General features: G+C 44.4%; 1 protein-coding gene across 1 annotated transcript in view; it reads right to left on the reverse strand.

Annotated features, from left to right (window-relative positions):
* LOC140491660 (uncharacterized) overlaps positions 1-23,712 on the reverse strand; it is a 255,833-nt gene that overhangs the window by 62,404 nt on the left and 169,717 nt on the right. Inside the window, exons 12-15 of the mRNA XM_072590156.1 lie at positions 22,540-22,629; positions 21,907-21,997; positions 18,895-18,987; positions 6,569-6,597 (exon numbers count right to left, since the gene is read on the reverse strand). Of these exons, the coding sequence (XP_072446257.1) occupies positions 6,569-6,597; positions 18,895-18,987; positions 21,907-21,997; positions 22,540-22,629 (303 nt within the window). The remainder of the gene's footprint in view (positions 1-6,568; positions 6,598-18,894; positions 18,988-21,906; positions 21,998-22,539; positions 22,630-23,712) is intronic.

Consider the following 23,712-nt stretch of genomic DNA (forward strand, 5'->3'; position numbering starts at 1 on the left):
ACTACCTTAATAGATGAGTCCTCATCAAAAGCTCTCTCAGCCACTGTTATACTATCCTTGACTAACAAGGCCACACCTCCCCCTCTTTTACCGCTTAGAGTCATAGAGTCATAGAGATGTACAGAATGGAAACAGTCCCTTCGGTCCGACCCGTCCATGCCGACCAGATATCCCAACCCAATCTAGTCTCACCTGCCAGCACCTGGCCCATATCCCTTCAAACCCTTCCTATTCATATACCAATCCAAATGCCTCTTAAATGTTGCCATTGTACCAGCCTCCACCACATCCTCTGGCAGCTCATTCCATACATGTACTATCCTCTGCATGAAAAAGTTGCCCCTTAGGTCTCTTTTATATCTTTCCCCGCTCACCCTAAACCTATGCCCTCTAGTTCTGGACTCCCTGACTCCAGGGAAAAGACTTTGTCTATTTATCCTATCCAGGTCCCACATAATTTTGTAAACCTCAATAAGGTCACCCTTCAGCCTCCGACCCTCCAGGGAAAACAGCCCCAGCCTGTTTAACCTCTCCCTGTAGCTCAGATCCTCCAACCCTGGTAACATCCTTGTAAATCTTTTCTGAACCCTTTCAAGTTTCACAACATCTTTCCGGCCTTGCCTGCTCTTAATGAAAGATCTAAATCCTGGAATCTGCAATATCAATTCCTCCCCCTGCTCTATCCATGTCTCCGAAATGGTCACAACATCCAAGTCCCAGGTACCTATCCATGCTGCAAGCTTACTTATTTCGGATACTCCTGGCATTGAAGTAGACACAGAAGGAAAGGAGGGAAAGGAGGAGAGTGTTAGTCATTAGGGACTCAATAGAGGCTCAGATAAAAGGTTTGTTGGGCGCAAACGAGACTGGCGGTTGGTGTGTTTCCTCCCAGGTGCCAGGGTCCGTGATGTCTCGGATTGTATCTTTGGGGTCCTGAAGGGAGAGGATGACCAGCCTCAAGTCGTTGTCCATGTAGGTACTAACGACGTAGATAGAAAGAGGGATGGGATGTAAGGCAGGATTTCAGGGAGCGAGGGTGGAAGCTAAGAGCTAGAACAAACAGAGTTGTTATCTCTGGTTTGTTACCCGTGCCACGTGATAGCGAGGCAAGGAATAGGGAAAGATAACAGCTGAACACGTGGCTGCAAGGATGGTGCAGGAGGGAGGGTTAAGAATGTCAGCCTGCACTTATAGCAAAACATTCCTCACATTGCTTCCTGCCACAATCGATACACAGTATAATGCTTTCCTCATTCTGGCTTTATCTTTCATCAGGGGTAGTGGTATTTTTGTGGTCAATGAACTGCACTACATCAGCTGTTGAAGCCCGTGCAGATTCTTTGTCCTCTCAAATTAAAACCAGGTTCTGCTTTTGTTGAAATCCACTGTGCCATTGTATGTTATGGTCTAGTTCTTTGCACAGGAGAAAGTGAGGACTGCAGATGCTGGAGATCAGAACTGAAAATGTGTTGCTGGAAAAGCGCAGCAGGTCAGGCAGCATCCAAGGAGCAGGAGAATCGACGTTTCGGGCATGAACCCTTCTTCAGGAATGAGGAGAGTGTGCCAAGCAGGCTAAGATAAAAGGTAGGGAGGAGGGATTTGGGTTAGGGGCGTTGGAAATATGATAGGTGGAAAGAGGTTAAGGTGAGGGTGATAGGCCGGAGAGGGTGTGGGAGCAGAGAGGTCAGGAAGAAGATTGCAGGTTAGGAAGGTGGTGCTGAGTTCGAGGGTTGGGACTGAGACAAGGGGGGGGGAGGGGAAATGAGGAAACTGGAGAAATCTGAGTTCATCCCTTGTGGTTGGAGGGTTCCTAGGCAGAAGATGGGGCACTCTTCCTCTAGCCGTTGTGTTGCTATGGTCTGGTGGTGGAGGAGTCCAAGGACCTGCATGTCCTTTGGTGGAGTGGGAGGGGGAGTTGAAGTGTTGAGCCACGGGGTGGTTGGGTTGGTTGGTCCGGGTGTCCCAGAGGTGTTCTCTGAAACGTTCCACAAGTAGGCGGCCTGTCTCCCCAATATAGAGAAGGCCACATCGGGTGCAGCGGATGCAGTAAATGATGTGTGTGGAGGTGCAGGTGAATTTGTGGCGGATATGGAAGGATCCCTTGGGGCCTTGGAGGGAAGTAAAGGGGGAGGTGTGGGCACAAGTTTTGCATTTCTTGCAGTTGCGGGGGAAAGTGCCGGGAGTGGAGTTTGGGTTGGTGGGGGGGTGTGGACCTGACAAGGGAGTCACGGAGGGAGTGGTCTTTTCAGAACGCTGATAGGGGAGGGGAGGGAAATATATCCCTGGTGGTGGGGTCCGTTTGGAGGTGGCGGAAATGACGATGGATGATATGACGTATATGGAGGTTGGTGGGGTGATAGGTGAGGACCAGTGGGACTCTGTTCTGGTGGTGATTGGAGGGGCGGGGCTCAAGGGCGGAGGAGCAGGAAGTGGAGGAGATGCGGTGGAGAGCATCATCGATCACGTCTGGGGGGAAATTGCAGTCTTTGAAGAAGGCGGCCATCTGGGTTGTTCGGTATTGGAGCAGATGCGGCGGAGACGAAGGAATTGGGAATATGGGATGGCGTTTTTACAGGGGGCAGGGTGGGAGGAGGTGTAGCCTAGGTAGCTGTGGGAGTCGGTCGGTTTATAATAAATGTCCATGTTGATTCGGTCACCCAAGATAGAAATGGAGAGGTCTAGGAAGGGGAGGGAGGAGTCTGAGACGGTCCAGGTAAATTTGAGGTCGGTGTGGAAGGTGTTGGTAAAGTGGATGAACTGTTTAACCTCCTCGTGGGCGCACTAGGCAGCGCCGATACAGTCATCAATGTAGCGGAGGAAAAGGTGGGGGGTGGTGCCAGTGTAGCTGCAAAAGATGGACTGTTCCACATATCCTACGAAGAGGCAGGCATAGCTGGGGCCCATGCGGGTGCCCATGGCTACTCTTCCGAAAAGACCACTCCCTCCATGACTCCCTTGTCAGGTCCACACCCCCCCACCAACCCAACCTCCACTCCCGGCACCTTCCCCTGCAACTGCAAGAAATGCAAAACTTGTGCCCACACCTCCCCCTTTACTTCCCTCCAAGGCCCCAAGGGATCCTTCCATATCTGCCACAAATTCACCTGCGCCTCCACACACATCATTTACTGCATCCGCTGCACCCGATGTGGCCTTCTCTATATTGGGGAGACAGGCCGCCTACTTGCGGAACGTTTCAGAGAACACCTCTGGGACACCCGGACCAACCAACCCAACCACCCCGTGGCTCAACTCCCCCTCCCACTCCACCAAAGGATATGCAGGTCCTTGGACTCCTCCACCACCAGACCATAGCAACACAACGGCTAGAGGAAGAGTGCCCCATCTTCTGCCTAGGAATCCTCCAACCACAAGGGATGAACTCAGATTTCTCCAGTTTCCTCATTTCCCCTCCCCCCCCCCCCCTTGTCTCAGTCCCAACCCTCGAACTCAGCACCACCTTCCTAACCTGCAATCTTCTTCCTGACCTCTCCGCTCCCATACCTACTCCGGCCTATCACCCTCACCTTGACCTCCTTCCACCTATCACATTTCCAACGCCCCTCCCCCAAATCCCTCCTCCCTACCTTTTATCTTAGCCTGCTTGGCACACTTTCCTCATTCCTGAAGAAGGGCTCATGCCCGAAACGTCGATTCTCCTGCTCCTTGGATGCTGCCTGACCTGCTGCGCTTTTCCAGCAACACATTTTCAGCTCCAGTTCTCTGCACAGTAGGGTAACTTGGATAGTGAAACAGCCTTCTCTGTAATAAGGTTAGCTTGCAATGTACTGCATGATGACTGAAGTTAAACTATTCTTCACTGGTTTGCAAACTATTTGAGACCATTTTTGGTGATTTCTGCTAGTTTCACTTACCACAGGAATTTGCCTAATACGATCTTTATCAGTTGCACCTGGAACTGAAGTCTGTCAGCTCTGAGTTCTGCCAGTTTTTGCTACATGAGCTTTAATGGTCTGGCCTACTGCCTGAGTGCCTCTGTTCTGATCTCTGGCTGTTTCGTGTACTGCTTTTAGCCGTACTGTGGTTTCTTCAGTTCTTGCTTTAGTGTTGGAACATGACTGTTGCCACTGCACACCATTGTTTAGTTTTTATATCAGTGCTGAAAGCCTCTGGGTGCAAACTCCTTTGCTTAAAGGAAATGTTTTACAGCTACTACAATGTTGAAAGCATATTCAGAGCTGGGTATGGAGCATGTATTTGCAACCAGAACCTTTAATTGAACCACTACAATAGATGTAATCTTACATCACTGATTGTATATGTTAAGTATTTGTGTATGTATTTACACCATACACACTAGAAAACACTTATTGTTATAGATGCAAACAAATTGAAACATGCCAGATGATTTAGATCTATAATCTAAAACTGGAAAACATCTCAACATCTCAAGTTATCCGAAGCAATATTTAAACTCATTTGACCTTATTTATTTAACAATTAATAGATCTTGTGGTTTTAGAGCTGTATAACTCTATCAACAGAACTATGCATCAAATAAAACAAGCATGTATTATAATGTACTATCAACACATCTTTATACTACAGTAACTGACAGTTAAATTATATTTAGTAAAACTAACTCCTGCTGCTGGCTGGAAAAGCATTTGGAGCATTTGTGAATAAACATTTGGCCTCATTCTGCAGCTAATGGTACTATGTGACTGATTAAAATTTGGAACATTGCATAACATGATTAACATCAACTTCATTGAACCAAATAAGTGGGGAAAAAAAACAAACCATAATTTGCCAGCAACAATTCACTCCAGTTCCCAATCTCAAATGGGATCTCAGTCACAATAAGAATGCTGTCCTGACTAGACCCAATATCTTAACAGTCTATGCTCCGATGTAAACTGGAAATTTTACTGGGTAGGTAACTGGGATTATTAATCACAGGTTATTGCTTTGACTCGCACAGTGGAGATTATATTTCTTCTTGAATATTTCATTCAAATTACTTTTTTACTGATTTCTTTTTCAAAAATGGCTTTGGACTAAATATTACTTTCACATTAACTCATTGACTGAAATTTCTTGATAACTTATTAACTTTTTAACTGAATTGGGAAGTCAATGGCCTAGTGCCATTATTGTTGGACGATTCAGCCAGAAACTCAATTAATGTTCTGAGGACCTGGGTTCAAATCTTGCCAATTGGGGATGATGAAAATTGAATTCACTGCAATTAAGGGTCTACTGATGACCATGAAACCATTGCGAATTGTTAGAAGAAACCATTTAATTCACTAAATTGGTTGACTCTTAACTGCCCTCTGGACAATTAAGGATGGTCAATAAATGCTGGCTGAGCCAGAGATACTCACATTCCGTGAATGATTTTTAAAAATCTGAATTATTTGAAGTACGTTTTACAGAAGGAATTGTTGATAAATCATTGGTAGAATATCCAAGCACTTAAACTGTGGAACAAATGCACAGACATAAAAGTGAATAATTTGAATGCTATTGTTAGTATGCATCAAGCCAATGTTTTTATTTTAATGTAAACACTGACAGAGAGACTGAAACTGAGCTTGGGCAGTGTGATGATACTATGTCTTTAAGAGATGTATTTTATCCTTTTTTTTAGAAGAGAGGCTTTAAGACAGAGGTGGCTCAGTGGTTAGCACAGCACCAGGGACCTGGGTTTGATTCCACCCTGGGACATGGAGTTTGCACATTCTCCTCATTTCTGCGTGGATTTCCTCCCGATGCTCTGGTTTTCTCCCACAGTCCAAAGATATGCAGGTTAGGTAGATTGGCCTGCAGGGATATGCAGACTAGGTGGATTAGCCATGGGAAATGCAGGGTTACAGGAGTGGGGTGGTTCTAGATGGGGTACTCTTTGGAGTGTCAGTGTGGACTCGAATGGCCTCTTTGAGGTAACAAGCAGTCATTGCAGATCCACGGGAGTAAACTGTTTGTGAGGCATTGGGTTTCATTTTTAAAAGGTGGAACAATAGAAAGAGCCTGTAGGGCTGTGGTCAAGCTTCCACAGAACCAGGATATTTAGTTTTTTTTCAATTTTTCAGGATCAGTTGATGCTGGGGTCTTGAAGATGTGGAAGCTGTTTATTCCTCTCTCAGTTACAGCTAAAAGCTGTGGGCTCTCTTCCTCCCGTTGGAGTTGCATGTGAAACTATCTGTTTTTCTGAATTTGTCTTTGTCAAGGATGTGTTTATGTGATGTTACTACATTGGAACAGTTAATTAATAATAGTTGCTAAGTCTGTTATTTAGTTAAGCACTTGGATAGAGATACAACTAAACCAATTATTTTCTTTTCTTTCTCTTTTGTTGTATTTTAACTATTGTATATGAATAAAGTGTTTTAACTTCAAATCTGGTAGTTTGACCAGTTGAATTGCATCCGGATTGCATCACCTTACCTTTAAAATAAAAAAACGTTAGGGTCTAGGCTACCTTCTTAATATATTTTGAGGGAGTTTGGTCTGCTCCATAACAGCACGATGTACTTGTGTTGTGGCACAGAAAAAACACAATTATTCAAGAAGTTCCAAGTTCAGCTGTTGATCCACATACCTTCTCAGAGAGTACACATCAAGGAAGTGCTAAAAAAAAACATACTATCTTCAGAAGCTGGAATGAGGAAATTATGCAAGTAAAAACAGTCTGTATCACGGAAAGCACAGAGACTGCTACCCAAATCTAAACCAATAAATGCAGATAAAGTACTTCCCTGATAGTAAAGATAGTTATATTGTGTTTTATTAATATACATTTTTTAATATACAGATATATACAGCAGCAACTTTTAAAGTGTTTGTTGTAATGTAGAAAATGGGAAGAACAAGCTCCCACAGCAATTCAATGATGACCAAATTTTCTTTTTTGTTCAGGGAATGTGAGAAATTAGAGATGTGTATATTACAAAGTTGTTACAGTAATCATGAGTAACTTTAATCTACACAGGCCTGAGCATTTGGAAAAATTTAGAATTCAGCAAAGGAGAATCAAGTGATTAATTAAGAGGGGAAAAGTAAAATATGAGACTAAACTTGCAAGGCAGATAAAAGTGACCAATGAAAGCCTGTATATATTTATACAAAGAAAAAAATACTAGTATAGACAAGTCTGAAACAGGAGAATTGGTAATGGAAAATAAGGAAATATCAAAGAAATTAAACAATGACTTCAGGCCTTGGCTAACGTGGTGCCACTGCTGAAGAAGGGTGATAAGGACAAGCCAGGGAACTATAGACCGGTGAGCCTGACCTCGGTGGTGGGCAAGTTGTTGGAGGGAAACCTGAGGGACAGGATACACATGTTTTTGGAAAGGCAAGGACTGATTAGGGATAGTCAACATGGCTTTGTGCGTGGGAAATCATGTCTCACAAACTTGATTCAGTTTTTTGAGGAAATAACAAAGAGGATTGATAAGGGCAGAACTGTAGATGTGATCTATATGGACTTCAGTAAGGCTTTGACAAGGTTCCCCATGGGAGACTGATTAGCAAGGTTAGATCTGACGGAATACAGGGAGAACTAGACATTTGGATACAGAACTGGGTCAAAGGTAGAAGACAGAGGGTGGTGGAGGGTTGTTTTTCAGACTGGAGGCCTGTGACCAGTGGAGTGCCACAAGGATCGGTGCTGGGTCCTCTACTTTTTGTCATTTACATAAATGATTTGGATGCGAGCATAAGAGGTACAGTTAGTAAGTTTGCGGATGACACCAAAATTGGTGGTGTAATGGACAGCAAAGACGGTTACCTCAGATTACAACAGGATCTTGACCAGATGGGCCAATGGGCTGAGAAGTGGCAGATGGAGTTTAATTCAGATAAATGCAAGGTGCTGCATTTTGGGAAAGCAAATCTTAGCAGGACTTATACGCTTAATGGTAAGGTCCTAGGGAGTGTTGCTGAACAAAGAGACCTTGGAGTGCAGGTTCATAGCTCCTTGAAAGTGGAGTCGCAGTTAGATAGGATAGTGAAGAAGGCGTTTGGTATGCTTTCCTTTATTGGTCAGAGGATTGAGTACAGGAGTTGGGAGGTCATGTTGCAGCTGTACAGGACATTGGCTAGGCCACTGTTGGAATATTGCATGCAATTCTGGTCTCCTTCCTATCGGAAAGATGTTGTGAAAGTGGAAAGGGTTCAGAAGAGATTTACAAGGATGTTGCCAGGGTTGGAGGATTTGAGCTATAGGCAGATGTTGAACAGGCTGGGGGTATATTCCCTGGAGCGTCAGAGGCTGAGGGATGACCTTATAGAGGTTTACAAAATTATGAGGGGCATGGATAGGGTAAATAGGCAAAGTCTTTTCCCTGGGGTGGGGAAGTCCAGAACTAGAGGGCATAGGTTTAGGGTGAGAAGGGAAAGGTAGAAAAGAGACCTACGGGGTGACTTTTCACACAGAGGGTAGTACGTGTATGGAATGAGCTGCCAGAGGAAGTGGTGGAGGCTGGTACAATTGCAACATTTAAGAGGCATTTGGATGGGTATATGAATAGGAAGGGTTTGGAGGGATATGGGCCAGGTGTTGGCAGGTGGGACTAGATTGGGTTGGGATATCTGGTCGGCATGGACGGGTTGGACCGAAGGGTCTGTTTCCATGCTGTACATCTCTATGACTCTATGAGAAGACACAACTACCAAGGGTCTCATAAGAAGGAGGAAATGAAGGAAATTAGAGTTAGAGGAAAAAAGTACAGGAGAAATTATAATGATCAAAAGCTGATAAATCCCCAGGTCTGATAATCTACATACTGGATTAGTGGTGCTGGAAGAGCACAGCAGTTCAGGCAGCATCCAACGAGCAGCGAAATCAACGTTTCGGGCAAAAGCCCTTCATCAGGAATAAAGGCAGCGAGCCTGAAGCATGGGGAGATAAGCTAGAGGATGTGTAGTTCTGTTCTTGTCAGTTTTAATATCTGATAATCTACATGTCAGGACACCAAAGGAGATGACCATGGAAATAATGAATGGATTAGTTATCATTTTTCAAAACTCTATAGGTTCTGGTAAATCCCAGAAGATTGGAGGATGGGAAATGCAACCTTACTAGATAGAATGCTGAAAATATGGACTTCTACACCAATTATCACATTAGTAACAGAGCAAATACTAGAGTCTGTTAAAGAGAATGTGATAACAGGGCACTTGGAAACTATCAATAGGATTATACACAGTCAAGATGGATTTATAAAAATAACATAAGGTCATAAGGTATAGGAGCAGAATTAGGCCACTTGGCCCATCAAGTCTGCTTCTCCATTCAATCACTGCTGATAAGTTTCTCAACTCCAATTTCCTGCCTTCTCTCTGTCACCCTTGATCGCCTTACCAATCAAAAGGCAGGTAAGAAAAGCATTATAATAACCACATTCGGAATACTGCGTATAGTTCTGATCACCACACTATCAGAAGGATTTAGATGCTTTGGAGAGGGTACAGAAAAGGCTTACCAGGATGTTGCCTGGAATGGGGACTTTAGCTATGAAGAAAGGTCAGATCGACTGAGTTTGTTTCCACTGTGGTTGGCATTTCACATCAAACAAGTAAAGTTCAATGTAGCTAAGGAGTTAAGGTAAAAATTCAAGGTGCAGACTATGATAGCTTGACAGGAAGGGCAAGGAAGAAAAGATTATTAAGATTATGCAGGTGCAGTGGGTTACTTAGACTGAGAGGCTGAGCCTGCAAATCACTCCATGAAGTGAGGAGGTGAGGAAGATGATTGATTAGAGGAAAACACTTGATGTTGTCTACATGAACTTCAGTAAAAGTCCCTCATGGCAGACTGGTACAAAAGGTGAAGTTACATGGTATCACGGGTGAGCTGTCAAAATGGATACTGAACTGGCTTAGTCATAGGAAACAGAGGGTAGTAGTAGAAGATACTTTTAGGAATGGAGGGCTGTTCATGGTCTACGTAAATATTTTGGAGGAAAACATGACTGGTCTGATTAGTAAGTTTGCAGACAATACAAAGAATGGTGGACTTGCGGATAGTGTGGAGAATTGTCAAAGGAAATACATCAGTTGCAGGCATGGACAGAAAAATGGCAAACGAAGTTTAATCTAGATAAATGTGAGGGTGATGCATTTTGGAAGGTCAAGTACAGGTGGAAATCATACAGTGAATGGCAGAACCTTTCGGAGTATTGATATGCAGATGAATCTGGGTGTGCAGATACACAGATCATTGAAGGTGGTAACGCAGGTAGCTAAGGTAGTAAAAAAGGCCAATGACATGCTTGCCTTCGTTGGAAGGGGCACTGAATATAATGATAGACAAGTTATGCTGCAGCTTTATAGAACTTTAGTTAGACTATACTTGGAATACTGTGTACAGTTCTGGTCACCACACTACCAAAAAGATGTGGCTGCTTTAGAGAGGGTACAGAGAAGGTTTACCAGGATGTTGCCTATGAAAAAAGGTTGGATAGACTGGAACGCAGGAGATTGAGGGGTGACCTAATAGAAGTTTATAAGATTGTAAATGGCATGGATAGAGTGGAAAGTATGAGGCTTTTTCCCAGGATGGAGGGGCCAATTACAAGGTGACACAGGTTCAAGGTGCGAGGGAGGGGGGGAAGTTTAAAATATATGTGCAAGGCAAGATTTTCATGCAAAGGGTGATGAGTGCCTGGAATGTGTTGCCAGAGGAGATGGTGGATGCAGACACAATAGCAACATTCAAGAGACACTTGGACGAATACACGAATAGGAAGGGAATAGGAGTCTATGGATTCTAAGTGGAGACAATTTTAGTATGGAAGGGCAAGGTGTGTTGGAGGGCTGAAGGACCTGTTCCTATGCTGTATTGTTCTTTGTTAATCTTTGCTGAGCTCTCCCCGCTTTAAATTTTTCCATAATTTTCCAAACAACTGAATGCTCCCCTCCCACCCCATCAACTATTTAATGTAAAGCCCTATCCACACTCCTAGTCATGATATTCGACAGGATTCTGGTGTTATAAATGATTCAGGTTGAGCCCATCCCATCAGATCAGCTCCTTTCTTCCCAACTACAATGTCCTGTGAATTCAATGTTTTACCCACACCAGTCTATGAGCCGTGGAGTTACCTTGTTGACCCTGTGCCAATTTGCTTGTATTATCTGGTAGTAATCTGGAAATTATTGCCTATTTGTCTCTGCTTTTTAATTTTGCCCCTAGCTGCTCCGATTCCCTCATTAGGAATTCTCTCCTCTTTCTACCTGCCTTGTTGATCCCTACATGGAACATGGCAACTGGATCTTTCCCCTCCCACTCCAAGTTCCTCTGCAGCCTAGATGAGAAATCCTGAACCTGAGCATGAGGCACGCAACAGAGAATACTTTAGGATTCTCAATCCTGGCCACAGAGAACAGTGTTTATTTCCCTGATTATATGATCTCTGATTACAACGAGATTTCTCTTTTCTCCCTCCCCTTGAATGGCTCTCAGTAGCATGCTGTTATGACCAATTCCTTCATCCTCTCGAAGCTCCCATGTCATCCACATAGGGAGCAAAAATCTCAAACCTTTGAGACAAGATCAATGGCTGAGGCTCTTTCAGCTCAACCTCCTGGATCCCTCTACCTACTTTGCTCAGAGTCACATCTTTCTATTCTTGATCACTGACAGAATTTGACACAGTTAATCGAAGGGATGTGATTGCCACCTGAAATACAGCATCCAGATAACTCTTCCCCCTCCCTGATATGTGGCAATGTTCGAAGCTCAAATTCCAGATCATCAACACTGAGCCGAAGTTCTTCAAGCAACCAACACTTGTTACAGATGTCGTCACTTTGAACCATAATGGGGTCCCACCAGTTCCCACATCATGGAGTACTGGTATATTAAATATGGCAGTATTTATATTTAGAACATAGAACATAGAAAAATACAGCGCAGTACAGGCCCTTTGGCCCTCAATATTGCGCCAATCCAAGCCCACCTAACCTACACTAGCCCACTATCCTCCATACGCCGATCCAATGCCCGTTTAAATACCCATAAAGAGGGAGGGTCCACCACTGCTACTGGCATGAACTCACGACTCACTGAGTAAAGAATCTACCCCTAACATCTGTCCTATACCTACCACCCCTTAATTTAAAGCTATGCCCCCTCGTAATAGCTGACTCCATACGTGGAAACAGCTATTTACTTGTTTAACAAATAGCTGGGTTGCAAACACTGATCTTGTATTCCTTTCGTCACCTCCGAAAAATAACATTTATTCCTACTCTCTGTTTCGTCTTTGCTACCAAATCTTCAATCCATACCAGAATATTCCCTAATCCCATGGTTTTAATTTTGCATACCAACCACCTAAGAAAATTCTATCAAAAGCTTTCCAAAAATCCAAACACACCACTTTCATTAATTCTTCTTTAATTATTCTACTAGTTTCAACCTTAAAATAACTGCAGTGGGTTTGTAAAATGTTGTTCCCTTTTCCATTAAAGATCAAATTAAGAACTAAATAATGAAAATAGAGCTACCAGGACAAATGATGTGTTGTATTTCATGATGTGGGAACTTGTGGAACCCCACTGTAGTTCTAAGTGACAATATCTGTTTGAGATGAATGTGGAGGTGGAGGGGGGGGGGGGGTGGCTGAGAGATAAATAGGAAGGTGGGTGTGGGACTGGGAATGGTGGCTGGGAAGGTGGATGCAGGTAGGGGGCAATTATGATAGATCAGTGGGAAAGGTGGATTGGAAAGGTGGGAAGGAAGATGGACGGGTGGGACAGATCAAGACTGGTGCCGAGTTGGAGGGTTGGATCTGGGCTGAAGTGGGGGGGAGGGGAGATTTGGAAACTGGTGAAGTCGATATTGATGCCGTATGGTTGAAGGATACCAAGGCAGAAGATGAGGCGTTCTTCCTCCAGTCATTGGGTAACATGGATTTGACAGTAGAGGCGACCCAGGACTTGTGTGTCCTTGGTGGAGCGGGTGAGGAAGTTGAAGTGGTCAGCCACAGGGCGGTAGGGTTGTTGGGTGCATGTATCTCAGAGATTTTCCCTAAAATGCTCCACGAGTTGATGTTCTGTCACCCAATGTAGAGAAGACCACATCGAGAGCAAAAGACACAGTAGATGAAATGGGTGCATGTGCAGAAGAATCTTTGCCAGATGTGAAAAGATCCTTTGGGGCCTTGTACATAAGTGAGGGGTGGAGATGTGAGCACAGGTTTTACACCTCTTGTGGTGTCAAGGGAAGATGCCCAGTGTGGAGGGTGGGATGATGGGGCGGTGTGCACCTAACGAGGGAGTCATGGAGGGAATGTCTCTCCGGAATGCAGATGGGGTGGGGAGGTAAATATATCTGTGGTGGTGGGGTCTGATTGTAGGTGGTGGAAATGGCGGAGGATAATACATTGTATCCAGATAATAATGGGGTGGAAGATGACCAAGGGGGTTCTAACCTGTTGCAATTGGAGGAGTGGGATTCAAGAGCGGAGGCATGGGAAGTGGAAGAGATGGGCTTAGAGTGCATTGTTGATCATACGGGAGGGGAAATTGTTGTCCTAGAAATAGGAGGCCATTTAGGATTCCTGGAGTGCAATTGCCCCTCCTGGGAGCAGATATGGCAGAGGCGGAGGAATTGGGAGAAACGGATCGCGTTTTTACAGAAGGGGGTGTGGGAGGAGGTGTCATCCAGATAGCTGTGGGAGTTGTGGGTTTGAAACAGATGTCCATGTTGAGTTCAACGCCGGAGATGGAGAAGGAGAGGTCCAGGAAGGGGAGTGAGATGTCCAAGATGTCCAGGTAAACGTAAGGTCAGGGTGGAGGTGTTAGTGAAGTTGATGAACTGTTGCACCTCTTCGTGGAAGCACGAAGTGGCAGCGATACAGCCAATAATGTAGAACATAGAACATAGAACATAGAAGAATACAGCGCAGTACAGGCCCTTCGGCCCTCGATGTTGCGCCGATCAAAGCCCACCTAACCTACACTAACCCACTATCCTCCATATACCTATCCAATGCCCGCTTAAATACCCATAAAGAGGGAGAGTCCACCACTGCTACTGGCAGGGCATTCCATGAACTTACGACTCGCTGAGTGAAGAACCTACCCCTAACATCAGTCCTATATCTACCCCCCCTTAATTTAAAGCTATGCCCCCTTGTAATAGCTGACTCCATACGTGGAAAAAGGTTCTCACTGTAAACCCTATCTAACCCCCTAATCATCTTGTACACCTCTATCAAGCCACCCATAAACCTTCTTTTCTCCAATGAAAACAACCCCAAGTGCCTCAGCCTTTCCTCATAGGATCTTCCTACCATACCAGGCAACATCCTGGTAAACTTCCTCTGCACCCGTTCCAGTGCCTCCACATCCTTCCTATAGTATGGCGACCAAAACTGCACACAATATTCCAGATGCGGCCGCACCAGAGTCTTATACAACTGCAGCATGACCTCAGGACTCCGGAACTCAATTCCTCTACCAATAAAAGCCAGTACGCCATATGCCTTCTTCACTGCACTATTTACCTGGGTGGCAACTTTCAGAGATCTGTGTACATGGACACCAAGATCCCTCTGCTCTTCCACACTACCAAGTATCCGACCATTAGCCCAGTACCCCATTTTTTTGTTACTCTTACCAAAGTGAATCACCTCACACTTAGCTACATTGAACTCCATTTGCCACCTTTCTGCCCAGCTCTGCAGCTTCTCTATATCCCGCTGTAACCTGCCACGTCCTTCCTCACTGTCTACAACTCCTCCGACTTTCGTATCATCCGCAAACTTGCTCACCCAACCTTCTAACCCTTCCTCCAGGTCATTTATAAAAATGACAAACAGCAATGGTCCCAAAACAGATCCTTGCGGAACACCGCTAGTGACGGCACTCCAAGATGAACCTTTGCCATCAATTACTACCTTCTGTCTTCTTCCAGCCAGCCAATTCCTAATCCAAACCACCAACTCACCCTCAATGCCATATCTCTGTATTTTCTGCAGTAGCCTACCATGGGGGACCTTATCAAACGCCTTACTAAAATCCATATATACATCTACCGCTTTCCCCTCATCTACCTCCTTAGTCACCTTCTCAAAGAATTCAATAAGGTTTGTGAGGCACGACCTGCCCTTCACAAAACCATGCTGACTATCCTTGATCACATTATTCTTATCCAGATGTGCATAAATCCTATCCCTTACAATTCTCTCTAAGACTTTGCCCACAACAGAAGTGAGACTCACTGGCCTATAGTTACTAGGATTATCCCTACTCCCCTTCTTGAACAAGGGAACCACGTTTGCTAGCCTCCAGTCCTCTGGCACTACTCCTGTAGACAAAGAGGACACAAAAATCAAGGCCAATGGCTCTGCAATCTCCTCCCTTGCTTCCCAGAGAATCCTAGGATAAATGCCATCAGGCCCAGGGGACTTATCTATTTTCACCCTTGCCAGAATTTCCAACACCTCTTCTCTACATATCTCAAAGCCATCCATTCTACTTATTCGTGCCTCAGTATTCATATCGACAACAATGTCCTGTTCCTGAGTGAATACTGACGAAAAGTATTCATTCAGTGCCTCCCCAATCTCTTCAGCCTCCACACGCAACTTCCCATTACTATCCTTGATTGGACCTATTCCTACCCTAGTCATTCTTTTATTCCTAACATACCTATAGAAAGCCTTAGGGTTTTCCCTAATCCTACCAACTAAGGACCTCTCATGTCCCCTCCTTGCTGCTCTTAGCTCTCTCTTCAGGTCCTTCCGGGCTACCTTATAACTCTCAATCGCCCCTATTGAACCTTCACGCCTCATCTTTACAAAGGCCGCCCTCTTCCATTTAACAAGGGATTCCAATTCCTTATTAAGCCACGGCTCCCTCACACGACCCTTTCCTCCCTGCCTGATAGGTACGTACTTATCAAGGACACTCAATAGTTGCTCCTTGAACAAGTTCCACATAACAATTACGCTCTTGCCTTGGAATCTACTTTTCCAATCCACACATCCTAAGTCATGCCTCACCGCATCATAATTTCCCTGCCCCCAGCTATAACTCTTGCCCTGTAGTACACACTTATCCCTCTCCATCACTAGAGTAAAAATCACCGAATTGTGGTCACTGTCCCCAAAGTGCTCACCTACCTCTAGTTCTAATACCTGGCCTGGTTCGTTACCCAGAACCAAATCCAGTATGGCCTCACCTCTTGTTGGCTTATCTACATATTGTGTCAGGAAACTCTCCTGCACACATTGCACAAACACTGATCCATCTAACGAACTTGAGCTATCGCTTTCCCAATCAATATCAGGAAAGTTAAAGTCCCCCATAACAACCACCCTATTACTGTCACTCTTCTCCTGAATCATCTTCGCAATCCTTTCTTCAACGATTCTAGGACTATTAGGAGGCCTGTAAAAGACTCCTAACAGGGTGACCTCACCTCTCCTATTCCTAACCTCAACCCAAACTACCTCAGATGGCAAATCTTCGTCCATCTTCCTTTCCACCGCTGTAATACTATCTTTGACAAGCAAAGCCACCACCCCCCCCTCTTTTACCCCCACCTCTGACCCTACTAAAACATTTAAACCCTGGAACCTGCAACAGCCAATCCTGTCCCTGATCTAGCCATGTCTCCGTAATAGCAACAACATCGAAGTCCCAGGTACCAACCCACGCTGCAAGTTCACCTACCTTATTTCGTATACTTCTGGCATTAAAGTATACACACTTCAAGCCACTCTTCTGTTTACAGGCACCCTCCTTTAAGATTGATGCCATATACCTAACCTCCCTACACTCCAGGTCCTGCACCCTAAAGCTACAGTCTGGGTTCCCATGCCCCTGCAGAGTTAGTTTAAACCCCCCCCAAGAGCACTAGCAAACCTCCCCCCAAGGATACTGGTGCCCCTCAGGTTCAGGTGCAGACCATCCTGTTTATAGAGGTCCCACCTTCCCCAGAAAGAACCCCAGTTATCCAAGTACCGAAATCCCTCCCTCCTGCACCATCCCTGTAGCCACGCATTTAACTGTTCTCTCTCCCTATTCCTCGACTCTCTATCACGTGGCACGGGTAACAAACCAGAGACAACAACTCTGTTCATTCTAACTCTGAGCTTCCAACCTAGCTCCCTAAAAGCCTGTCTAACATCCTCAGCACTCCTCCTACCTATGTCATTGGTGCCAATATGGACCACGACTTCAGGCTGCTCCCCCTCCCCCTTAAGGACCCGGAAAACACGATCAGAGACATCACGTACCCTTGCACCTGGGAGGCAACATACCAAACGTGAGTCTCTCTCGTTCCCACAAAACCGCCTATCTGTGCCCCGAACTATCGAGTCCCCAATTATTATTGCTCTGTTCTTCTCCACCCTTCCCTTCTGAGTAGCGGGGACAGGCTCCGTGCCAGAGGCCTGAGCCCCGTCACTTACCCCTGGTAAGTCCCCCCCCCCACAAGTATCCAAAACGGTATACTTGTTCTTGAGGGGAACGGCCGCAGGGGGTCCCTGCACTGGCTGCTTCCTCCCAGTCCCCCTCACTGTCACCCATCTATCTGTCATCTTTGGAGTTACTACTTCCCTATGTAATGGAGGAAGAGGTTGGGGATGGTATTGAAGTCACTGCAGGTGACTTTATCAGTGCCACATCGTGCTCCCATGAGGAAGTGGAACAGTCCACCTGAACCAACTCATACACTTCCATTCCCTGGACCCTTCAGTCTCCCCTTCTGCAAAAATGCAATGCTTTACTCCCATTTCCCCAGCCTCCGTCCTGTCTGCTCCCAAGAGGAGTACTTCCACTCCAGTATTTCCTTATCCAGGACTGTAATTTCCTCTCACACGTAAGCAACAATACCTTCCAGCACATCTCCTCCACTTCCCGCACCTCTGCCCTTGAACCTCACCCCTCCAACCGCAACAAAGATAGAACCCCCTTGGTCCTCACTTTCCACCCCTCTAATATCCAGATACAATGCATTACCCTCTGCCACCTACAATCAGGCCCCACCACCACAGATATATTTCCCGCCCCACCCGATCTGTGTTTCGCAGAGACCATTCTCTCCATGAATCCCTTGTTAGGTCCATGTCCCCCATCAACCCACCCTCCTCACCCGGCACCTTCCTTTGCCACCGCAAGAGGTGTAAAACCTGTGCCCACACTTCCCCGCTCATCTCCGTACAAGGCCCCAAAGGATCTTTTCACATCCGGCAGAGATTCTCCTACATATCCACCCACCTCATCTACTGTGTCCATTGTTCTCGATGGCGTTCCTTCTACATGCGGGTGACAGAGCTTCAACTCGCGGAGCGTTTCAGGGAACAGCTCTAGGATACATGCACACAATCCCACTGCCCTGTGGCCGACCACTTCAACTCTCCCTCCCACTCCCCCAAGGATATGCAAGTCCTGGGCCTCCTCCGTCATCAAATCTAACCCGACGACTTGAGTAAGAACGCCTCATCTTCTGCCTTGGGACTCTTTAACCACACGGCATTAATGTCGCCTTCATTAGTTTCAAAGTCTCCCCTCCCCTCACCGCATCCAACCCTCCAACTTGGCACTGCCCTCTTGATCTGTCCTACCTGTCCATCTTACTTCCCACCTTTCTGCTCTCCCTCCCCACCAATCTATCACAACCACCACCCACCTGCATCCACCTCCAAGCTACCTCCTGCCCAGCCCCATTCACACTTTCCTATTCATTTCTCAGCTCCTTACCTCCGTCCCACCGTACTCCTGATGAAACATCGACTCTCCTGACCTGCGTGCTTTTCAAGCGCCACACTTTTCAACTTTTTTATGGTACCAATGTAAATATTTCCTGCAAATCATAACCTATTCCTAAAGTATTCAATATCTCCTATGAATAGAGATTGTAGGTGATTGATCTTAAAGCTCTGTTGCTTTCCAACTTTTCAATACCTGATTTTGTTGCATCAGTTGTCTCAATTCAACCTGTAATAGTTTGACCTGTTCTTCTGCCTTTCTTTGCATTTCATATCGAAGATGTTGCTCCTATATGAATGTAAAAAGAACTTAAAATAAAATTTGTAAATTTAATTCAATTGCTCAGAAACTTGGATATTTTTCATATTACATCATAAGGTATTTTGAAATGAATGTCTCAATTGCTCTAGTTTAATAGTATGTATGTTAAGTATGTACAAGAAAATTTTCTGATTCATATGTGAATGTACCTATTAGGGAAGGTGCAAAACTTGACCTTCTCTTGGGAAATAAGGCAGGTCAGGTGACTGAGGAGTTAGTGGGAGAGCACTTTTGGGCCAGCGACCATAATTCTATAGTTTTAAAATAGTGATGGAAAAGGATAGACAGGATTTAAAAGTTGAAGTTCTAAATTGGGGGAAGGCTAATTTTGATGGTATTAGGCAAAAACTTTCAAAAGCTGATTGGGGGTAGATGTTTGCAGGTAAAGGGACGGTTGGAAAATGGGAAGTGTTCAGGAATGAGTTAATGAGAGTTCAGAGACAGTATTAGGGTGAAAGGAAAGGTTGGTAGGTGTAGGGAATGCTGGATGACTAAAGAAATTGAGGAATTGGTTAAGAAAAAGAAGGAAGCATAAGTCAGATATAGACAAAAGAGATCGAGTGAATCCTCAGAACAGTATATAGGCAATAGGTGTATAGTTAAGGGGATAACAAGAGGGCAAAAGGGAACATGAGATAGCTTTGGCAAAAAGGGTTAAGGAGAACCCAAAGGGTTTTTACAAATACATTAAGGACAAAAGGGTAACTAAGGAGAGAATAGGATTCCTCCAAGATCATCAAGGCAGCCTATGTGTGGAGTCGCAGGAGATGGAGGAGATATTAAATGAGTATTTTGCATCAGTATTTATTGTGGAGAAGGACATGGAAGATATAGAATGTAAGGAAATAGATGGTGACATCTTGAAAAGTGTCCATATCACAGAGGAGAAGGTGCTGGATTTCTTGAAATGCATAAAAGTGGATAAATCCCCAGGACCTGATCAGGTGTACCCCAGAACTTTGTGGGAAGTTAGGCAAGTGATTGTTAGCCCTCGCTGAGATATTTGTATCATCAGTAGTCACAGGAGAGGTGCCAGAAAACTGAAGATTGGCTAACGTGGTGCCACTATTTAAGAAAAGTGATAACGAAAAGCGAGGGAACTATAGAATGGTGAGTCTGACATTGATGGTGGGCAAGTTGTTGGAGGGAATCCTGAGGGACAGGATGTGCGTATATTTGAAAAGGCAAGGACTGATTGGGGAATAGTCAGCATGGCTTTGTGTATGGGAAGTCATGTCTCACAAACTTGATTGAGTTTTTTGAAGAAATAACAAAGTGGATTGATGAGGAGGGAGCAGTAGATGTTACCTGTATGGATTTCAGTAAGGTGTTCGACAAGTTTTCTCATGGGACGCTAGTCAGCAAGGTTAGATCACATGGAATACAAGGAGAACGAGCCGTTTGGATACACAACTGGCTTGAAGGTAGAAGACAGAGGGTGGTGGTAGAGGGTTGCTTTTCAGATTGGAGGCCTGTGACCAGTGGTGTATCACAAGGAACAGTGCTGGGTCCACTATTTTTTTGTCATTTATATAAATTATTTGGATGTGAACATAGAAGGTATAGTTAGTAAATTTGCAGATGACACCAAAATTAGAGGTGTAGTGGTCAGCGAAAAAGGTTACCTCAGAGTATAATGGGATCTTGATCAGATGGGCTAATGGGCTTAGGAGTGACAGATAGTGTTTAATTTAGATAAATGCGAAGTGCTGCATTTTGGAAAAGCAAATCAGAGCAGGACTTATACACTTAATCGTAAGGTCCTGGGGGGTGTTGCTGAACAAAGAGGCCTTGGAGTGCAGGTTCACAGTTTCATGAAAGTCGAGTTGCCGGTAAGTAGGATAGTGAAGAAGGCATTTCGTTTACTGCTTTCCTTTACTGGTCAGAGGATTGAGCATAAGAGTTGGGAGGTCATGTCATGGCTGTACAGGACATTGGTTAGGTCATTTTTGGAATACTGAGTGCAATTCTGGTCTCCTTCCTATTGGAAGGATGTTACGATACTTGAAAGGGTTCAGAAAAGACTTACAAGGATGTTGCCAGGGTTGGAGGATTTGAGTTATAGGGAGAGTCTAAGTAGGCTCGGGCTGTTTTTCCCTGAAGCGTCGGAGGCTGAGGGGTGACATTATAGAGGTTTATAAAATCCTGGGGGGCATATAGGATAAATAGACAAGGTCTTTTCCCTGGGGTGGGGGAGTCCAGAACTAGAGGGCATAGGTTTAGGGTGAGAGGGGAAAGATATAAAAATCCTAAGGGACAATCTTTTCATGCAGAGGGTGGTGCCTGTATGAAATGAGCTGCCAGAGGAAGTGGTGGAGGCTGGTACAATTACAGCATTTAAAAGGCATCTGGATGGGTATATGAATCAGAAGGGTTTAAAGGGTTACGGGCCAAGTGCTGGCAAATGGGACTAGGTTAGGTTAAGATATCTGGTCGGCATTGATGGAGTGGACCGAAGGGTCTGTTTCCATGCTGTACATCTCTATGGCTCTATTGGCTGGATTATTTGGACCTCCGCTGTTAGAATTAGTTTGGATTTTGTTTTGGCATTGCATGCACTGGTTGTTTTAATTCATTAATGGATGAAGGGATTGGTTACTTAGTACTGAATACATTGGGAGCCTGTAGAGCAACTGTCCACATGGGACTTGGTTTTGCTATTTACTGTGATTTTCCAATATTCCTCATTTGTCTGAATAAATGAGACAGAAAAGGAAGATATGACCCCTGCATTCATGAAATTATATGTGTTATGCAAATCAATAGCAAGAATGACATCTGAATAATGAGAGAAAGTACAAATCTGTGTGAGAACACTTACATAAACGAAACCATCCATAGCATTTTCCAAGAGTTTTTATAATTAATCTTACTTTCTGAAAGTACCTGCTGAAGCTTTTCTTCAAATGAATGTTTTTGATCCAAATTCATTCTCTTGGTCTCCTCCAGCAGCCTTTGGAGCTGTGCTTCTTCCCTCCTGCATTATAAACCAGTTTGATTGCTTATTTATAAGGATGCTTGACTGACAATTGGCAGTTTTAAAATCTTTTGCTAAATATAACATAATTGATGAAGTCCACCATCTAGATCCCAGACTTTAAGCTTTTGCCTTTCTTCACAATATCAGTCGATGATATCAACTAGGCAAGCTCGCACTTCCAAAATCAGGTATCATCCAAGAAACATGAGAATTGACGTTTCAAGCATAAGCTCTTCATCCTGATGCTCAAAACGTCAATTCTCCTGCTCCTTGGATGCTGCCTTACTGGCTGCGCTTTTCCAGCAGCACACTCTTTGACTCTGATCTCCAGCATCTGCAGTTCTCACTTTCCCCCACTTCCAAAATCATGTCTGGGTAACAGATAAAATTTCAGGGCTGGTGTCTGTTAAACCCACACAAGAACTATTTCTACTATTGCAGATGTTTATTGTTTCACACTATCTATTACTATCCTTGGGCTAACTGCTGACATCCAAGGTAACCTTGGAGTGAAGCAGAAGATGTAGCACACATCTTACCTTAGTTCTTCATTTTCCTTTAGTTTAATCAGCTTTTCCTCCTGTTTGGCTTTCTCTATCTGTTTGATGCATTTAGCCTCTTGTTCCAACCTATAAATTACATACGCAGTTTAATGAAAGTGTACTTTTTTTTGTGTGTCAGACTTTGACTGAAAACTATATACTATGACTGTAACTGACATATTTACAAACTCATATGGTGAGCTAAAGCAATACAAATATGAAGGGGGGGCATTAAAATTGGGCTTTATTCATTTGATCGAGACAGAAATATGGCAGGAATGTTTAAAATGATGAAAGATAGGATAAGAAAGATATCAAACTGATATGAATTATTCAGAACAAAACGCCAAACATATACAATTAAACATGAGAGATTTGGCCCGATTGCATCTGTATTTTCAGCACTTCGGATAGTTTTGGGTGCAAAATGAAGTCTGCATTTTGTGTTGTCATGGCTCACTGGAGTAATGAACTGGAAATCAAGCCCTGGAATTGTCACAAAAGTTCAAATTTTTGAAACAAATATGCAAAATTCCCAAGTACCTGACTTTCACCAAGGTTGATAGACAACACAGACCAGTTTTCCCTGTTTGTTACAGGTAATCATCTTAAACTAAATTAAGTAAGCATTATGAATGTATGCTGACATCCACAACTCTGCATGTACTAATCTGGAAATATGCATGTGCAAAATTGCATGTGAAACATGTCATCAAATAAAATTTTGATGATATCACAATCAAAGGTTGCACCATGGAAATGCAGGAAAGAAAAGGGGTGAGAACATTGAAGGGGAGTGAGGACATTAGAAGAGAGAGGGAGTGAATACACAGGAGGGAGGGAGGGGAAGGGAAGGATGGAGGTGGAGTTGGAGTGAGCACATAGGGGAGAAGTGAGGGCAAGAGAGGTTTTTTAAATTCACTCGTGTGAAGTGGACATTGCAGGCTGGCCAGTTTTCTTTTAATTGCCCATCCCTAGTCGTTCTTGAGAAGTTGGTGGTGAGCTACCTTTATGAACTGCTGCAATCAAAGTACTGCTGGTCGATCTACAATGTCCTTAGGGAGGGAATTCCAGGATTTTGACCCACCAACTGTGAAGGAATGAAGATATATTTCCAAGTCAGGATGGTAGTGGCTTGGAGGGGAATTTGTGAAGGGTGGTGTTCTTGTT

Source organism: Chiloscyllium punctatum, chromosome 19, assembly GCF_047496795.1.
Source record: "Chiloscyllium punctatum isolate Juve2018m chromosome 19, sChiPun1.3, whole genome shotgun sequence".
NCBI classification, from domain to species: Eukaryota; Metazoa; Chordata; class Chondrichthyes; order Orectolobiformes; family Hemiscylliidae; genus Chiloscyllium; species Chiloscyllium punctatum.